We start from the raw sequence: 20,539 nt of genomic DNA on the forward strand, positions 1-20,539 counted from the left end.
CAAAACCAGTTCCTGTAGCTTTAAAATAAGAATTTTTGGGTTGCAGTGGCATAAGTTTTTGAGTGCCTGTGCCATATTTTATTAATACATACCTTGCAATAGAATCAGTAATTGTTTTTCTCCTTTGCTTTTGCAGCTGTTCCTTATATTATTAGTGAGAAAGGAATTTACTTGAAACATATGTATATAAACTTTTCTTTTCTTTTTAGTTAATGATTCTGAAAGAGCAAAATAATCAGAAGAAAACACTTCCAGATGGGATGCTGGATATAAATCATGAACAAGAAAATACACCAACTACAAATGGGAAGGTACAGCTATTTACTTTTTTAGCTGATGTCTGATTTTTAATAATGAACTATAATACCTAAATTTTAAAACATAATAAAAGATTTTTGAGTGATGATTTAATGAGAGTCTCAGCACAATTTCAATTTTTGCAGGCTATCCAATAATAAAATTATCTTGAGGGGGGGTGTTTACTAGTAAGTAACAGTTTGTTTTTCAAATTTCTGTGTTACATTCAAGTACCTTTTTTTCCCTCTATTTAACAGCGATCCTCTGATGGTTCTTTATGCCATGATGAAAACCTTGCTAAAGTGATCGAACTTCAAGACGTCATAGATAAACAAAACAAAGAGCAGACACAAATGAAAGAACGTCTTACTGCTTTGTCTAGCAGAGTAACAGAGCTGGAAGAAGATCTTGACACAGCTAGAAAAGACCTAATAAAATCTGAAGAAATGAATACGAAATTACAGAGAGATGTACGAGAGGTGAGGAATAAACTGTCAAAATTTGGGTAGTCACAAATGCAGCTGCTTTATAAAATTTTGGTGTCGTCGGTGCTTACGTACGCTCTTATGCTTTTGAATGTCTTTGATAGATGAGAAGAAAATTGTTTAGGGCATGATGGTGCAAAGAATTTTATTTAAAAGACCAGTTGCTTAAGAAAATTTGTCTTCAGATTAAATCTATGACTAACTAGATACTTCACAAATATATTAAATTAGAGGTTTAGCATTGCGAACTTTAACATGTTCTTGTAAAGATGCTTGTCATAAATGCTAATTGGTTAATACATGATTAACTAGACAATTCACGAATATGTTAGAGATTTAGCATTGCAGACTTTAACATGTTCTTGAAAACATGCTTGATCTTGTTATAAATGCTTAGCTTATTCATGAAGTTTTAAGTTTTTTATTTTTAAAGAGGTATGTGGTTGATGAATCACTTTAATTTCAGTGGTGTGATTGACAGTTCCTGTTACTGATCAATTACTAATCTCCAAGGTCCTGTGTATTGCAGTGTAGTGTATCCTTATTAAATAGAAAGGGAGCTTAGTTAAATCCAAGAACACTGACCATTCCTGGGAAGTAAGAACTTCTAAGCCTAAGTGAGACTATTCTTTCTACTTCATTTTTCACTGAGAGGAATAGCAGAGTACATCTGATTTTTATTTTTTTTATTACTGTTTATGGTTTGTGGGTTTTCACCCCAGTTTAATCACTAAATACTTATCCCTTATATTCTGAGTTCTGCCCTGTGTCTTGCATAGACTATGGCCCAAAAGGAAGACATGGAAGAGAGAATTACAACTCTTGAGAAACGCTACCTCGCTGCACAACGTGAAGCTACATCTGTGCATGACCTCAATGATAAACTTGAAAATGAAATTGCCACTAAAGACTCCATGCATCGACAGGTTGTAATTCAAAATAAGATAAAGTACATTTTGCTCAGCATAAAACTAATAGAAATAATTAATGTTCATACTGTAGTGGAACACTTTGCTTTTTGGAAAATAAATGTCATCTGTAATGTGCTCTTGTTAGTGATTGTTTTTCAGTAACTGGAGGAGTGCATTATACAGAATTTTACCCTGGAAATGAAGCTGAGACAGTTTACTGGGAAGAGGAAATGGGTTTGAGTATTTTAGTGCACTTGTTCATGGTGCTGCAGGGCTGTTGATACTATTAGCTGTGGATTTTTAAGGTCTTATGTGTGTATCCAAGCATTTTATTTTGATGTGTGAGAATTCCTCATTCTAAGCTAAAACAGTTTTAAAACTTATGTATAGTAATTTTTATAGCCTATCATAGAAATGTTGCCTTACTGTGTGAGGAAATTTGACATATGCTTGACATGAAGTAGTCCAACTTTATAAACCAGAAATGGTTGTTTAGCTAATCACTTTATAACTAGAGGCAGGCAACTCTTAAGTCAACAAGAGAAGTCCCTTTTAGTATAATTCTTAAAAGAAGTTGTACACACTTTAAATAAAAACAAATTTTGCGATGGTATGCTTAGTGTTACTTAAAATATTAAGGTACTTTTTCTTTGATGTAATTCAAAGTTTTTCTTTGATGTAATTCAAAGTTTTAGCCCAACCTTGACATAGAAAATTCACAACCTTGTTCTGTGCTGCTTCCCGTACCATAACTGCGTTTCTTTGGTGATATACTTGTGTTCAGAATACACAGTCAGCTGCAGAAAAAAATTTGTAGAGAAAAACATTTTCTCAGGTAATAAAGGGGAGGGTGCCACATCTTTGGTTATGAAGCCGGTTTTGGACAGTTTGTTCTCTGTAGGGCCAGTAAAGGCAGTAATCTGTATCCTTACCTTCCTTTTTGGTTAAAATTAGTTACCGTTTTAACCCTAAACATTTACTGATCATAATCCTGTGTAGAGTGAAGATAAGAATAGGCAATTGCAAGAACGACTGGAACTAGCTGAGCAAAAGCTGCAGCAGACTTTGAGAAAAGCTGAAACTTTGCCAGAGGTGGAAGCTGAGCTGGCACAGAGAGTTGCAGCACTTTCAAAGGTGAGTCAATGGGACAGTGTCCTCAAGACACTCTTTTCCATTGGTGCCCTGCTACACAAAATCTGTTCCTAGTGTTGGTTTTGTTACATTGTTTTTCTGGTTTTTCCCCCAACTAGTTCAGAAAATGTTTCTCTTTGTTTTCTGCATTTTCTGTTCATCTCTTTGAACACGCTCTGACTTTTTTTTTTAAATTCTGCTCTTTGGAACTTGAGTTACTTTATGAAAACATCTCTCTGAATTACTATTTTGTTGCTTTTTATTAAAATTAATTCAATAATAGGCATAATAACTTCTAAACCAAGAACTGTTTCTGAAAGGGAAATCCAAATTTCTTCCACCAAGTGAGGAATGTGGGGAATGAGAGAAGTAATGATACTCATTAATATTAAGATTTTTTAGAAGTTTGCAAATGAAATAATGAAGTCTGAAGAATTATATGTAGTAGCTACAAATGAGCCTTTTCAAGTGTGTGTGTGTTTTTTCCTTTAAAGTCTTAGTTTCATTTCTTTCCCTGTTATCTTTCCTGTCCCTAACTGGCTCTGTAGTCTGACCTTTTGTCTCCTGGGAGCTCTGCTGCTAAAGATGCTAAAGTATTGGAACTTACCACCAAGCTTAGGAAGGTAGAATTTGTGTATTAGTCCTTGTTTCTGCTTGCTGCTTTCTGCTTTGTCATGATTACTAACAAAGGGTCATATTGTCTAGGCTAGCGAGGAAAAGCTAAAAATGCTTTTTTTTTTTTTTTTTTTTAATTCTTGGGGATATGAATGAACTTCTGCTTTTGCAAGCTCATTTCCAAATAGTGGTTCATTCATGGTAGTTAGGGGTGAGAGGCTTCATCATTTTGTTTCTTACCATGTGAACTCTTCCTAGGTTCTTTTAGTGACAGAGGCATCTGTTCTGCATTGTGTATTAATCATAAATGGCAGTTGTGCAAAGCATGTTAGATATATTGTGCTTCAATGTTTCTATGCTTTTGAAACCTCTTTAGAAAAAAACCCAAATTCTAATTTTGTTTTCAAATTGACAGGCTGAGGAGAGACATGGCAATATAGAGGAACGACTGAGACAGATGGAAGCACAGCTAGAAGAAAAGAATCAAGAACTGCAAAGGGTACAGTACATATTTTTGGCAAAGATACAAGGTTGAAAGAATCTAATCCCCTTCATGGCTGCCTACCATTCAGCAAAGCTGTTTTTATTTCTCATCTCTAAAATAAAGCCAGAGTTTAGGCTGGCTGGTAGTTGGGAGATTTGAGCCACTGTACTATGGCTAACTTTAAATTTCAAAAAAAAGCTGAAGGTCTCCACTGAAAGTTTGAAAATATCTAATTGCTAGTGATACTTTCTGATGAGGAGACAGATGAAAACTAGCTGAATTAAATGACTATGGAAAAATTGGTTCCTAGGTTAGAAATAATGGAAATGGTTCTGAAATCTGCTTTTTCTTGAAGTGTAAGCTTAGATTTTCAAACTTCTGATCTTGGAACAATTATTAGAATATTAAGTGTCCCTTATAATACTTCCTTACAGAGTAATGGGGGTAGATGCAGTATTCCTTATTCCTTTGGAAAAATATTTCTATTAAAGAAAATGCATTTGGATTAAAGAAAACATTGTTTTTACAACCTGGAAATTGTTATAGACATAAATTTTAAGTTATTTCAGTAGCTTTTATGTATCTTAGGCTAGACAGAGAGAGAAGATGAATGAAGAGCATAATAAACGTTTGTCAGAAACTGTTGATAAGCTTCTGTCTGAATCTAATGAAAGGCTCCAGCTTCATCTCAAGGAAAGGATGGCTGCCTTGGAAGATAAGGTAACAAGTTCCATTCCAGCATCTACATTAATTATATGCTCAGCATTTGGTAGTGATTTGTGTATTTTGCAGTGTGTCTCTAACTTCAAGTAAATAAATACTAAATCTTTATTAAGTCATTTCTGATAAGGCTTTTTTCTAGCGCAGATTTAAATATGTTCTCAGAATTACATTTTTTTTGAGGTTGTCCCTGGGCATTGTACTACAGTGTTGAGAAGGCACCTTTTAAGAAGCTTTATCCTTTCCTAGTTGGCTGGTGTGGACTGCATAAATAGGCTCATCCAGTGTAATACAGGAAGTCTAAAGAATTAGGACAAGAACTTTGACCTTTTCAGTTCAGTTTCTTTTATTTCCCACTGTTTTTGTCAGAACCAGTTACCCTGAATCATTGTGGGATTCTCCAAGTTGAAACAGGCTTATGTTTTCTTCCTAGGTTGATAATTTTGATTGTATATGATTTATATGATTGTAAATTGGCTGTTTCCTGTGTTGCCAATGCACTTGTCAGAGTTTTCCCCTGTATTCAATTCACCTTCTAATTTGTGACGTACTTTATTCTGTTGCTTTCCCTTCTGCTTTGGATCTAGGTGTTTACAGATTTTTCTTCCATGTGTGTTGGTCAGATTCCCTTACTCTGCATCAAAGCAAGCAGTGTCTTCTAAAGTAGCACTTTGCTTGAAGCTGACTTTGAATTGCTTTGCTTTGGATTAAAAAAATAATATTTCTTTTACTGGAGGGTGAAGTGACCATCTGGGGAAATGTGTCAATAAATGCTGAGTGGCTTTTGTTTTAAAGTCATGGGAATAAAATGCTTCAGTTGCAATATATAATGATGTATTCAGAGTTTTAATAAATGTTGCTTTCTCTTGCATTTATATCAGCTCAGTTCTCATCCCTAAACCATCAGTCAGATATCTGACATGCCTTTCCAGAAATCCAGCACTGTGCTCCCCCAAGATCATTACAGAGATTTAGTTCTTTTTCCTGCTTCTGTGCTCTTGGAGCTGGAAGAAATTGAGTAGTGCAGAACAAGTGTAGGTCCTACTGATTCTCATCCTTTGAGTTAATGATAAGGTGCTTATCAACTGGTATCTAAGGCTGCAAACTGTCTCGTGCTTTTTAGTTAACATCACTGTTTTCAAGATCACCAGCTGCTCCTAATACTTTAGAAATTCTTATAGGTCTTGTTGTGACATCAACAAGGTTGCTCTAACAGTCTTTATAAATCCAATTTCTGAGAAACAGCTGACTGCGTGTTTGTTTGGTTTTTTTTTTTAAACACTTGAATACTGGAGGAGTGTCTTTGGGTTGACCCTAACTCCCCTTTGCCTTCCAAACCCTAATTATGTTCATGAATAATGAGGAAAATCTAGTTGTCCTTCACTGTGAGTAGCAGCTTCTGGAAAAGTATTCTTGCTCTGTCTTCCAGCTCATTCTTTTATAAGTTGGGAAGAAACATGCAGGTAAAATTCTAAGACTTTATTCTGATCGCTTGGGCTTTTTTCCCGGAATGATTCTTCTGTTCACATATGAAACTTTATTTGCATCTTACATGTGTTAATAATGGTGCTACTTCAAGGAAATGTGTTTAGCAGAAGTTTTTGGCAGTGGTAGAAAAGGAAGAGAAAGTGACCCAGTTATAAATTTCCTGTTAGAATGGAGAATTTCAGATTCTCCCCTCCACCCTCTTGGTATCACATACTACAGTCAAATACAGTAGTTGAAATTCTTTTGAATTTGTTGTAGCTCTCAGATGTTTCTTAATTCTCAGATGATTCTTAGTGTGAATTTGGAAACTGCTTTGAGTAGAGATTTTAATAGTCATGTTTACTGGAACCATCTAGAAATCATGATATAACTGTGAAGATGATTGCTCTGATGTTGATGAAGGCCCTTAAGTCAATGAGTGTTGTAGTTCTGAAGGTACAGTACATCCAAGAAATTACTGTGTAGTAATTTTGGAGATCAGGCAAGTTGAAAATAAAATGAAAACCTAATGATAGCAGCTGGTAATGCCTTAGTAACCAATCAGTGAATTACTCTGAATTATTTTAGCTGCCTAATTATTTCTTTTTTTTACTAGTTTTGTCAAACAAAGCTTTAAAAGGTTGATACTGTTATTAAATTTTTATTGGAACTTGTAGTATTAGTAAATCCATTATTTAGAGGGCTGTGCACATGAAAGGATAAACCTTCAACTATAATCAAAGTGAAATGATGTAAGCAATAAAGTATCTGTAACTTAAGACTCATCTGTATAATGTTGACTGAATTTTTTTTATACTCTATTGTGGTTTAAGAATCAAATGCTTTTGTAAGTAGTATAATTTGTAATTCATTTTATTTTAGAATTCACTTCTTCGAGAAATTGAAAATGCAAAAAAACAAGTAGAGGAACTTCAGCATGAAAAGGTATAATACACATTTCTAAAATATTATTTTTGGAAAATAATTGCGACATAGCAGGACCAGATTTGAATTCCCCCATAAAAATTCACATTACTTGGTCTGATTAAAAATAGGGAGCTATTACGGCTTGTTTTATGGTATTGTATACCTCAGTTTTATGATGATTTTCTGAATATGTAAAGTGGCTGGATATATTGGTAATTTGCCAAAGTTTGAAGATCGCATAGAATTTTTTTACTGTTGTATGTATGACCTTGAACAGTAAAAAGAAAGGAGAAATACTTCTAATGTTGGGTATTTTCCCATAAGTTTATTCTTAAAGTACTGAGTATTATGAAGAGCTTTTTTGACTGATAAAAATTTTTAAAGTTTTAAGAACTGGGGACAAGGAGAGAAATATTTTAGTCTTGGCTTCTCCTTTGCAATAGCAGCTGTTTGGTGTTTTGCTTGTCCTGAAACTGACAAGTTTTCTTCTTGAATAATAGTGGTGGGGCCTTTCATTTCTTTACATCCTTAAGCACTGGCAGTTGATTTTGTGGTCACGCTATCTGTTCCGAAATAATACTTGTTACTGCTTAATAAATCACAGGTGTACTACATCTCCCCAAAGCATTCTAGTAAGTAGCTAGGCCAAATGGTAGAGGCTGTGCTTCTGTCATAAAATGAAGAATGCATTCAGAATATTTTGCAGAATGTGCTTTGAATTTTTGTATGTGTAGGCCCGCAGTTTTCACACAAGGCACAGATGTTCATCATCAGCCACTTTTTATTAGTCTTCTGTTGTTTTATCATTCATTGGATTTCTCTGTTGTTAAATTCTGAGTTTCTAGAGCATGTAAAAATGTCCAAGTTAAAAGTGAATGCAGAACTTTTTGTGCACAGAGCTTAAATCTTGCTTCTTATCTTAATTTTAGTAAAGTTAGTAATCTGTGAATTTTAATAGCTGATTTTAAAATATATATTGTCATTACCTAGAGTCACAGTGTAGAGGGGCAACAGAATTATTCTTGGATGCCCTGTATTGTGTGTAGCACAATTATTTTTTACGTTTTACGTTGTTGAAGGGTATGTTTTAAATCTGTTATTTCTGAGTTTCATAGAAATGAGATCAGAAACCTAAAAGTTAGTTTATAAATCAGTATTTGACACTGATTTTTTTTTTTTAAAGCATAATGTTATATATTTTATCTTATTTATTTTTACAGGATCAACTTGTATTAAATGTCGAAGCATTAAGGGCTGAAAATGACCAAGTGAGACTCAGAGCCACATCACTTCATCATAGGTACCAGCACTTAATTTTAGTTTAGTTTTTTACAATTTCTTTAGTCTCTTTGCTAAATAGAATTTTGTCTATAAGTGAAAATACTTTAGTCATAGCTATAACACCTATTCTTTATAGAGCATATAAAGCAGTTTTTATACTGCTTAAAAAAATTGACATAAGAGGAATCATTTGAGTAGGTTTTTTGTTTTGTTTCCACCTTTCCCTACTTTCATAAGAATAAAATGTTTGTTCATGTTCCAGCCGACCAGATTTCAGATACCCTTTAACATCTTCGTCAGTGGCTGACAGTCACACAGACTCCTATGGCACATCATCAGTGTTAAGGCGCCCCCAGAAAGGACGGTTGGCAGCTCTCAGAGATGAGCCTTCAAAGGTAACAGAACTCTCTATTTAAAATAAAGATAAAACTTTAGCAACAAAATAGATTAGATGAGGCTACTCTATTGCAAGGATTTTTTAGAGTTAGGAGTACATAGCAAAAATCCAGCAGTTTGTAGATATTCTGTTTTACTAACCGATGTACAGCTGCTGGTCTTTTTAATTGTTAGCAAATAATTGCAAGACTATGATTTTGAAGTCCTGTTTGTTTTAAGTATGTTAAGCCTGTAAAATATAATTTTAAACAGTCCTAATTTTGTGTCTATACACTAATCTAACATGGTACTATTCTGGAAGCAATTTCAAGTCCCTTTCAGGTCACAGAAGTTGTCATTACATAAAGCTGATTCCAAAATTTTCATAGGATCTGATAGCAAAATTCTACTGTTACTGTATATAGCCAAGACATGGGATGTTTTAATTTATTTAATGAGACTGTCCACTTTAAAATTTGACTTAACTGTACGATGCAAAGTTTTCTACGTTATAACTTCTTTACGTTTCTCTAAACATTGCTGTCTTGATGGATGCATTCAGCATGTAAGTGGACTTTAAAAAAACTATTTTAAACATCTTAAAACAGTAGGAATGTCATGTTTTTTCCCATTTGAGTTTGGATTTTTTTTTTATGAATTCTCTTAGGTTCAAACTCTGAACGAGCAGGACTGGGAGCGAGCCCAGCAAGCAAGTGTATTGGCAAATGTGGCACAAGCATTTGAAAGTGATGTTGATGTGTCTGATGTTGAGGATGATAGGGAGACTATATTCAGTTCAGTTGATCTACTATCACCAAGTGGTCAGGCTGATGCTCAGACTTTGGCCATGATGCTTCAAGAACAGTTGGATGCAATCAACAAAGAGATTAGGTATGGTCTATCTGCTGTTAAGGTTTTAATAAAAATGAGTTTCTGTGACAGTAGAAATCCTTTTTGTGTGGTCACTCAGAAAGTGGTGGTTGCACATTCAGTTTTTGGGAGGGCATGGTTAACAGAAGTAACTAGTTTGTTATGCCCGAGTACTCTTTTCAGGTTCTTTGTCTTCAGGCCCATTTATGAAAGGTATTGTGTATTACTAGGTTGACAAAAGCCTCTGCATGGTGGTAATAGCAGTAGCGTTTACCACTTTTTTTTGGATTGGGTTAGAAGATTTTTTCAGTGAGCCTGTTTTGTCTGACAAGCACTGCTTCTTTCTAATGCCTGAGTCAGCCATTCTATTTATATGGTCCTTGTTTGAATGTCATAGTCCTTTGAAACCTTTTTTCTTTTAGACTTATACAAGAAGAAAAGGAAAACACAGAGCAGCGTGCAGAGGAGATTGAAAGCAGAGTGGGTAGTGGAAGTTTGGATGCCCATGGCCGATTCCGGTCCATGAGCTCCATTCCTCCTCCCTATGCAAGTGGTTCACTGGCTGGTTCTTCCCCACCTGGCAGTGGCCGCTCCACCCCAAGGCGGATTCCACATAGTCCAGCTCGGGAAGTGGACAGACTGGGTATCATGACACTGGTAAGTATCCATTAACTTGAATTTTTCAGACGAGTGTTCCTTTTCTCTAGGAAGTGGGTTGTTTGATTTCCCCTTTCTCTCCTTCTTACTCAGCTGTATTTTTCCTTTCTCTAGGTTTTTCTACTGCTTCCTTTCAACTTCTATAAAAAGTGTAAGATACAGTCATAATGATTAGGAAAAACGTTCAGAACTCAAGTCTATTATTTGGTCAACATCTCATGCCTAAGTATTCCTTCTGTTGTTACGGTCTTTCTTCTGACTCCTAGAAGAAATAATGTTTTCTTTTCAACCCCTACTACAACAACACATTCTCCCTCTGCTTTAAACTTTATTTTTAGTAGTCCACTATTCCACTAAATATTCAGCTTAAAAGTGATTTGCATAGATTGTGTTAATCTTGAGGATTGTGAAGGTATCACAGCTATTTTAATATTAAGGAGTGCTAGTGTCTTTTTTTTAGCCTATTAAGACAGGTAGGTAAAAAGTCACTGATGCAGTTGCAGCTTGGGTTTAGTTCAGTGAGGAGAGAAAGATTGATCCATTCTTTTGACATTCATTAGAAAAATTAATCCTTTTAGGAGCTGCTTTATGCATGTAAACCTATCTGTGAAAACAAGATCCAAGTTTTCCACTTTCTTGTTTTTACATAAATGTTAAGGAAACCTAACAGTGTCTCATATTTGGGATACCTTTCACTAAGGAGCATCTTGGATACAGGTATTTATTTGCAAGCCCTCTCCAGGAAAAGCTGCTTCTCTAATTTAGTTCTATATACATTACCTTGTCTCCAGATTTACATATGCATTTGGAAACTGTACTTAGTAGTTGTACATACAGCACTATACTCAGAATACTTTATTGTTTTGGATTACTATACTCGTTTCATGCCTATACCATACTAATCAGTAAACAAGGAATGCTATCCATCACTGTAAGGGCAGGTGAACTGTAAATGACTGACTTGGCTCATTTAGGTCTCTTACAGGAGTGTTTAAAAACAAGTATTCCAGCTAACTACTTTTTCTGGCTTTTTAAAAAATGTGTACATATACCAAGAAGTCTATTTTTTTCATTAAAATTTCCCCATGAACTTAGAAAAATAATAAATAAATCCTTATACTAGCTCTAGCTGTGTATCCAGGGTCAAGCACACTTCTCTTACAGAAACTAACAAATTTGAGTATGTAAAGTGCTTTATATTCTAATGTTTCACAGTAATAAGTAGTTAAGCTAAGTATTTCTTTTACAGAAAACCATATAGAAATTTAAGTAGCTATTTTCATGAAAACAGATCAGAAGAACATGTGCCTTGTGTTAAAATCTAATGTAATTGAACAGAAGTTAACTGTAAGTTCACTTTACATTGTAACAATTGTGAATCAAAGGCACTTGATCTTTATTGTTTGCAGTTGCATCTGTCTGATGTTTTTGTACCTGAAAACTGATTTGTAAAAGCATGAAAAGAAGAAGCTATGCTTCTAGAATTACAGAACAAGAGCTTTCTAGAAACTTTTGGAAATGGCTATTATGAATTACCAGGCTAGATGTGTTCTTGTAGGGGTTTTTTTTCAGCATTCTAATAGAAAATTGCATTAGTTTATGAGCACGATGGCAACATAAGCTTAATGCAAACTGCAGTAGTGGTGTTTGTCAGTTCAGTTAGCTGAAAATCCCTTATGATTAAAAATAATTAAAAAGCATCAACATGATAAATTGTGAAGCCTACAGCTCTCTTGAACAGTTATTGTGGACAGTTTTTATTCTCTATGGTAAACATTTTCATTTTTATGGGTTATGAGATTTAATAGATGAAAGAACCAGCAAGGGTAAAGTGAGTCAGCTGCAATTTGTTAAAGAACTTGGGGAGGGACTAGATGACCTTTAAAGGTCCCTTCCAATCCAAACCCATCTATGATTCTATGAATTTATGATTTATTAACATAGTACTCTATGGTCACGTTGAACAAAACTTTGCATATTAATACTGCATAGTTTACATGTATTCTAAATAAAAAGTGATTAAAATGTATCATTTATGGGAAGGAAACAACACACAATTCCCCAGCTTCAGAGGACTGACAGGTTACAGCCTTTTGAAATAATTTGTCGTCAAATACAATGATTACTATGAAATAAATTATCTATAGCTTTTGTCATCATTGGTCTGAATAACTTAACTCATTTACGTAACTCAAGGTTGCTGCCTTGCTCTGTGCACTGGCAGAGGTGAGAAGTACCTAGGAAGTGAGATATGACGGCTTCTGGAGTGGATGAAGGCTAAAATAAAACTGGTGGTAGACTCTTGCTCAAACATTCCAGCACTGCAAACTTAGTAAAAAAGAACGGAATACTGTTACTGTCTAGAAATAAGCCATTGGCACTCTGTCTTTCACGGTCATTAAAGTTATTAAAGTATGGCTGCTTTTTATGCTGTGTAGGAAACAACTGCAGAAATCGCTAAGGTGTGAGAAGGGACTAGTGCAGACAACGTATTAAGCCTGCTATGGCTACCATGTAGGTTATACAGTTCAAGGCAAGTTCTTGACATACAACTTGAAATCCTCTCACCTTTTAAAAGCAACACCTTATGCCCCACCATACCGTACTTCTTGCTGAAGATAATGCACGTTAATTTGCTTGTGGTACCAGTACATTCAAATATTGATGGTACTCTTGTAGATAACCAACTATAAGTCTTGATTTTTTTTTTTTTTTTATTTCTTCCTTTCCCTCTCTTCAGGGATATGTTTAAGTAACCTGTGATTTGAAGAGTACTTCATACTCTGTATCTCTTTGTGCCACTGCTGTAATTGTTATTTATATTTTCCCTAATATGTTTTGTCTGAACTAGTTATTTTAGTCTGTGCTACAGTTTACAATAAATACAGCTTTTTCCAAATTTCTTTTCTTTGCATGCATCTGTCAGCCTAGTGATTTAAGGAAACACCGTAGAAAGGTAAAAATCTTTAGTTTATTTACTGGTGTGCCCTTTGATCTCCTTCCCTGTCCCCGAACTCTTTAATGAATAACAGGAACATGAAAGAAAGCATTTGCAGGGTAACTATAATAAAACAAGATGATATGCTCTTTGATATTAAATATAAAATGTTTTATCATCTCAACATAAGTGTGGGTTTGTTTTGTGGTTTGTTGTTGTTTGGCTTTTTTTGTTGGTGTGGGGGACTATTGTGTTGCTTTCTGTTTGTAACCACTATTTTACAATCTTCATGAAACAATATTTAATTTTAAAGATCTGTTAGTGCACACACAAATAAGTCCTAATTTCTGTTACTCAAACTTTGAGATAAGCTATAGCCATAGGTGTGTATAAACTGACTTCATACAATTGGTAATCTTGCTGATGATGGTCAAAACGTGTAATGGTGAGAATCAAGATGTCTTCTTTTCACAGGACTCTTTGGTTTTCTGTCTTTGCACTTGCTTATATTGAATTCAGGTATATTAGTTTTATGGTGCTGAAGATGTTACCTTAGTACTTAGCTCTGTGAACGAATAAACGATGAGTGCTACTTGCTCATTTCACTAGCTAAGACCGAAATTTCATAGTTTGTCACTGAAGGTAATAGAAGGTAACAGAAAATTCAGGAATAAGTCAAAAAATAGGCAACTGCAGAATGGTAAGGTCAAGAGTAATTCTTTAACACTGAAATAATTGGTCTTTTTCTTCTAGTATTTTGTGTAGCATTGATACTGCATTCATTCATGTTCTGGTGTTTCCAACTAACACCTCAAGTTTTTTATTCATTTTCTATTAAGTCTCCAGCTTCTAGAGAAGAGGTACGAGATGATAAAACTACAATAAAATGTGAGACTTCACCACCTTCTTCACCTCGATCTTTGCGTTTGGACAGAGTCCAAAAAGGAGCTTTGCATACAGTGAGCCATGAAGATATCAGGGACATTAGAAAGTAAGTAGCTGTGAATGTCACGCCTGCTGGTAACTTTGTATTTCAGATCATCAGAATAAAATCCTTCAACTGCAAAGCTGTTCAGCCTATAGGTTTTTAGTCTAGATACTGAAGTGTTTCTGAAAAGTAGAGTATGAACACATACATGGGTGATATAAACAATAAGAATACAGATTTTGTTAATGATCAGAAATGGTGCTAGGTGAAGAATTCTTCTGGTACTCAAGGTCTGCATTGTTTGCTTCATGTTTAGGAAATGAAAGGTATACAGTTCCAGTCTTCTTTCATAGTTTGGAATTTAGCTATAAATTTAGAAATAAGTTGCAAAATTACCACCATTTTGATTGACAGATGTTATTTTCAAAGTGCCTAAGTATCTGGGAAGGGTTCCACTCAATTATTTGAAACTTCTGTTGTCTGCCTCAAGTTGTCAGGAACTTGTGTGGTCAACATTGGCATCTGTGAATTGTACTTTCAACACTTTCTTAAAGGAGTGAGAATTGACTTTTAGTTCCATGCTATAGGATATAAATACTATATCCCTTTCTTGCATGATTTAGTTGTTTCCACTGTTTTTTATGTTTAATGACCTGTATTTTAGTAGATAGGTTTCATGACTCATTAAAAGCTTAAATTAGATGTCATTAGTGAGTTACTGAGTTTTCATTAACTTGCACAGAAACCTGAACTTGTGTCTCACTATGTTATGCTGGTGAATTTGTACATGTGCTTCTTTATGACTCCTTTTTTTGTAAAGTTCAACAGGCTCGCAGGATGGGCAAACAAGTAATCCTAGTAGCAGTAATAGTAGCCAAGATTCTCTTCATAAAGCCCCCAAAAAGAAGGGGATCAAATCCTCTATTGGACGCTTGTTTGGCAAGAAAGAAAAGGGACGACCTGGACAAACAAGCAAGGAAACATTAGGACAAGGTTGGTTTGCCTTCCCCCCCCCCCCCCACACACACAGAGTAAGAGAGAGTGAAAGACTGAATTTCATGATATATGTATTGTTATGTGCGTATTTATGACTGATTTTGATGCTGATATACAGAATTTTTTGGAATTAGTGACACTGAATCTTCTGGCAGGTCCCTTTATGAGTGTAGGATGCAAGTTCAGCTAGTCAGGTATTGCTGTCTTTTAGTCTTCTGTAGCCACATTACTGAACCTTATTGAACTGTTACATCTTGTTTTATGAAGCAAAAATTTCAACTGTATCTCAGAATTGAAAGAGGCTTTTGTTAGCATTGACACCAGCGGTCATGTCTTCACTTCATACCCAAAGGAACTTCCTTGAAACAAACCCAGCTGGCTTAGTAAATGCTTTTGTTACCTTTCTCTCTTGTGTAATTCTTTTCATAAAGCAGTATCCTCTATGTTGATACCAACCATAAGTGATATGGGAACACTGAGAATTCATTTTACAGATGGTTGAAACATGAGAATCTCTGTGTGACTCTAGCTGGTTTTAGACAGCACCGATTTTGAGTCCATACTAATCTGATTTTCCTCTTTTCATACACCATTTTGATAGGTATATATTCAACTAGAAAATGGAGTGATAGATGGGCTTAGAGGTTTGGCTTTGTACATTTCTGATCAGTAATATTAGAAAGGATTACTTTTGTTCAGGAAAACAGTAGTGATTTTTGAGTTACAACTGGCTAAAACTGAGAAGATAACAAGACTGGTGGGGGGGGTTTGTTTTGGTTTTTTTCTAGGTGGCATGGGAGAAGCAGATAGTTCCTCTCAGGATGCATTAGGCCTCAGCAAGCTTGGAGGTCAGGCAGAAAAAAACAGGAAAATGCAGAAAAAGTAAGTTATCAAATAATTTTAATCCCCTGTTGTTGTGCTTTGTTTAAAAATGTTTTGTTTTCTTTTTTGTCCTGTGGCTTTTTTTTTTTTCACGTATTTTTGCTTAGTCTGGTGCTATGGCTAATAAGTCTCTAATTTTTTTTTTTACTATTTTTTTCCAGAATATTAATAGTAGTATAGGTCATGGTAAGTTTAAAATTAATTTCAGTGCTGAAAACATACTGTTGAAATGTTGTAATAAACAAACTTGGAGATAAAAGTAGACTTTTATCAAACCCGCCCCCAAATTTGTTAGATTTAATATCTAATTTAGGTTTAATTCATTTGGAAGATTTCCCAGAGTTGCCTTTGGCTGTTACTTGCTCCAGAGTGTGAAAGAGTTGACAGAGCAAAAGCATGAGATGTTCCATACAGACATCCTTCTGTACGCGTTTGCTTTTTCCCTTCTAGAAGGTGACTCTGAAAGTCTTTTCTTTTGCGTTGCAGTTGCTAACTGTTGTTGTGTTCACTATTTTTTTCACTTCTGTTTAAAGTTGTTTTGATGTTTTCTCTCATATCTTTTAACAGCTGAAATCTTCCTTCCTTACACCATATAAGCCTGATTTCCTCTTTTATAAATTATGACTATTGCATTTTTTAATGACACCTTTTAGATATGCAGTTACCTTTTCCTAGTCATGAGAATTTTTTCAGTGTCTGTCCAAGAAAATCTTTAGTTTACTGTTTAACTTCTGGGTATCTATTGCATGCTTTGTTGTTCCCAGGCTTAGAAGAGATGAAGCAAAGACTATAATCATAAATGAAAAATAGATATTGCTACTAGTAGAAATCTTTACTTGATGCTTTTATGGTGATACAGGAAATATTCAGATATGTTTAAGTAGGATCAGGCATTTTTTGCATTTTTCCACACAAAGCCGAGCCATATACCTTAAACTTTTGTTGCTTCTGTTCTGTTCAGCTGTCTTTACTATGTCAAAAAAGCTGACCAAGATCAGACATGTTTTGCTTTCTTTAACTTGCCTTCTGAAGACAGAATAGCGAATGTTGAAAAAGTGTGCTAATTTTCTTTGTGAGAGGTTTCTTGCGGTACATAAGTTCTATTAACAAATAAGAATAATGTCTGATGACTGCTAATGAAAACCAGCAGTGTGTTGGTTTGAGAAGTCAGAATGGAATGTGGGTTTGTTTGTATAACAGAATGCTCAGCTGTTTTTCTTCAGACTGTTATACTGAAGGCAATCGTACATTATTACAATCTGGTATTTTCCCTTTTCTACAGAGTTTAAAGTCATACCACATCTTGGTTGAATAAATAGTTTTAGTCTGGTCATATCTAAATAGTGGTAGGCCTGTTCTTTGAACGATATCAATCTTTCTCAATACCAGCAACAAATATCATTCTAGAGTAAAACAATCTGTACAGTCCTTAATAAATGCAAAAAAAATGCAATTACAGATAAATCATGACTTTTCTGCCTTTCAAACATTCTGCCTTTGAAAAATTTACTTAAAAGTATACCTCATGGCTGTATGTTGACTGCTTAAAAGGCACATGTCTATATTAGACAAATGAAAACTTTTAGTTTGAAATTGTCTTGCCTGCCTATCAAAAATGGGTATGTGTTTATTGACAGGATGGTATCTACAATTCAGATATTTCAGTGATGGTGGGTATAAAACACATACCATGTTTAGTTTTATTGCTCTTACTGCTGAAAGCAGCAGCAGAGCCCTTTGAAATTCCATGAGAAGCAAATGTACCATTTTAAAAATCCCTGCAAGATATTTTAATCCATTTTTTTCACAATCCTGACATGTATTCTGAACATAAGAAGCAATATTATCACAAAATGTAAAAGATCCCTTGCTTTGCTGCCTTCTTGAGAGGTTCATTATCAAAAAGGAAGAGTGTAAAGCTGCTCTGAATTGCTTTTCACTTTGATATTGGAGGAGAGTGGGGTTATTCTTGAGGCTGACTGTTCACTTATAAAATCCTGTTTTCAGTGAAAAGAATTCCAGTTACCTGAATGCTTGGAACAATGACAGCTAGTTCTATTTATAGTTGTCTCTAATCCCTATTTGCTTGCTTATCTTTCTGATTTATGCATGCATGCACACAAACAGGCTGGGGGCAGTATTCAACGTCTTTACTAACAAAAAACCTATTTATAGTTACAGAATTAAATTACAGTATACATTATTTGTCTGTTTTTGTATGCCTTTGAGTTCAGTTTAATCCTAGTTTTATATTTTTCCTTCATTGTTTTATTTTCCTTTAACCATTTGATGTGGTAGTGCAAAATCAGGGTAAGTTTATATTTACTTTATTAGGATTGTTGTGAAATTATGATAAATCTCATTTGGATTTTTTAGCAATATATTAAAAGATCTAACTTTTTTCAAAAAAGTCTAATTATGAGAGGAGATATTGGATTCAAAATAATTTACTGTAGAAATGTGTTGCTGAAATAAATCCAGTGTTGTTTAGTTCAGTGTGAATGCTAGTTCAATGTCTTGTCTTATTTGCATGGTGTGAATTTTTATAATGGAAATATTAAACCCTAGTTAGATGGGATTAGTTTTGTAATTTGGGTTTTGAAAGTTGTTTAGCAACAGTAGATATTTGTGGCAATTAATTTCCAAGGTAGATGTATTTCTGTAAAACCGTTGCTCTTTGTTTACTACATTGAAGTTGGTTTTGGTGTGTTGTTGGTTTTAGTGTTTTGTTTATGCTGTTCATCATCTTTGTGATCTGTACTATTGACAGTGTTTGCCACAACTGTGTGTGTGCTTTTCTGTGTACAACACAACAAACTTAATACTGTATTCATCAAAAAGGAAGGAAACCCTTAATTTACAATAAATCTTCTTAAAAAACATTACACACAAAGTTTATTACATACCTGAAATCAGTGTATAACAAGGATACTAACTTTCTACTGCTGCTCTCTCTGAAATTAGTCTATTTTAATTTCATGTTTTATTACTGTTGCCTTTCAGTTTTTACACCTTGCAACTTCTTTTACCACCTTCCCCACAGTGTTTTCTCTATTCTCAGCTTCTTTCAAATCACTTCTCTTCAGTTCCATCCAAGAAATCTGGAATATAGCATTCCACTTTAGCTACAAGTTCTGGATTTATCCATTCTCATGCTGTCTTAACCCAGTGACAAAGTGATGTTGCTCTGGGCTGCTTTATTTTTCCTCTTGGGGTTAGTGCATGCTTGCCTGCCAAGACCATTCTAAATACAAATACTTCAAGTGGTCTTTAAAGAACCTTTTGTGTTCACTACTACATCAAGCACCTGCAGTTATGGCATCATTTCTCATCCCATATAACCACAATTTCTTTGTTTTTCATAGCTGCCATTAGATGCCTTTTGAACTGTCTAACAAGAAGTGTTCCCCTCTTGCCACAGCACATTTGATCTCCCAAGTGATGTTCAGTCAATTTTTAGATTTGTAGACATACGTCCCTTGGTTTTGTCACCTAAGAGTTATTCCAGTAGCCAGCCACTCCTTTGACATTCTTTTATCCTCCACGGTGCCAGCTTTATACCATCTGTTAACACTGCCAACACTACTGCAATATTTTTTTCCTCACAAAGATAGGAGGCTGGATTTTGCACCCGCTTCTTAAATGGTATAATTTTATGGCCTGTGAAACTAAACTGGCGTGTCAATTGTGATCTTTACATAATCTGATCATGTATTGCTGGAATGCAGCAAGTTTCCTGGTGAAATTGGAAGGGAATTGTTGGAAAAGTGAAGTTCCTTGCTATAGGAAAAAAACATTGATGCATTATTTGCAGATAAAACAGCAGCTGCCTTTGAATTCTTCCCCTGAGATGTTTTGTGACTGCTGTCTTGAGCTTTTGGTTTAATGATTTCCCATGCAAGCAAGTTTCTATCTCTTCTTGCATATGAACAAATACCACAACTAATTTTCTGCTTCCTAGGTACGTTCCTCTTTGGACCCATTGAATAATTTTTGCAGAAAGTTATCAATATTTTCATTTTGTTTCATTCTATTTCTACATGTTTGCCCCCATCACATAACACTTCCCTCCAGCCACACAACTTTTTTATGCATACAATACCACCTTGAGTTTAAAGTTTGCGTCATAACCTCTCCATACGTTTTTGATATGTTCCCTGTACTGCTCATCTCCAAATGATTTGCTGTTTCATGGTTAACCTGAAGTACACAGGGAATCTTAGAAATCTATCAGAAATTACACTCCAATACTCTGAATTACATACAATATCCTAGGCAGCTCTATAAGCTGGGGGGAGGCAGTGATCATGGGCTCTTGTGGGGTCATCCTAGTCAAACCAGAGGCTGTTTTGACCATGTCTGTGCTCTTTCATCACTAGTGGGCCTCCCTCACTGCATGGTCATGTTACCACAACCACCAAAAAGGAAGACAAAACCACCAATTTCAAAGTTAAACTACTTGGAGAAAACACTGTATTCCTTTCTGTCAAATACAGTATTAAGCATTTTACTCTGCTCTTACCAAGAAGTATTTCTTAATATCTTACTAACTTATTTTTCTCATTTTTTTAATCT

General features: G+C 34.9%; 1 protein-coding gene across 12 annotated transcripts in view; it reads left to right on the forward strand.

Moving 5' to 3' along the window:
• The window catches only part of PPFIA1 (PTPRF interacting protein alpha 1), a 59,641-nt gene that overhangs the window by 23,669 nt on the left and 15,433 nt on the right, over positions 1-20,539 (forward strand). For 3 of the 12 annotated variants that reach the window (XM_026850752.1, XM_026850759.1, XM_026850761.1), the window contains exons 6-22: positions 210-311; positions 555-776; positions 1,562-1,708; positions 2,693-2,827; positions 3,855-3,938; positions 4,512-4,643; positions 6,993-7,055; positions 8,258-8,337; positions 8,581-8,713; positions 9,256-9,258; positions 9,361-9,584; positions 9,986-10,220; positions 13,147-13,176; positions 13,998-14,149; positions 14,907-15,079; positions 15,871-15,964; positions 18,263-18,274. In XM_026850752.1, coding sequence (XP_026706553.1) covers positions 210-311; positions 555-776; positions 1,562-1,708; positions 2,693-2,827; positions 3,855-3,938; positions 4,512-4,643; positions 6,993-7,055; positions 8,258-8,337; positions 8,581-8,713; positions 9,256-9,258; positions 9,361-9,584; positions 9,986-10,220; positions 13,147-13,176; positions 13,998-14,149; positions 14,907-15,079; positions 15,871-15,964; positions 18,263-18,274 — 2,021 coding nt within the window. The remainder of the gene's footprint in view (positions 1-209; positions 312-554; positions 777-1,561; positions 1,709-2,692; positions 2,828-3,854; positions 3,939-4,511; positions 4,644-6,992; positions 7,056-8,257; positions 8,338-8,580; positions 8,714-9,255; positions 9,259-9,360; positions 9,585-9,985; positions 10,221-13,146; positions 13,177-13,997; positions 14,150-14,906; positions 15,080-15,870; positions 15,965-18,262; positions 18,275-20,539) is intronic. The other 9 variants (XM_026850754.1, XM_026850760.1, XM_026850755.1 and 6 more) reach the window with 7 other exon arrangements.

This window comes from Athene cunicularia, assembly GCF_003259725.1.
Source record: "Athene cunicularia isolate RWA chromosome 5 unlocalized genomic scaffold, athCun1 chr5_part3, whole genome shotgun sequence".
Lineage (NCBI taxonomy): Eukaryota > Metazoa > Chordata > Aves > Strigiformes > Strigidae > Athene > Athene cunicularia.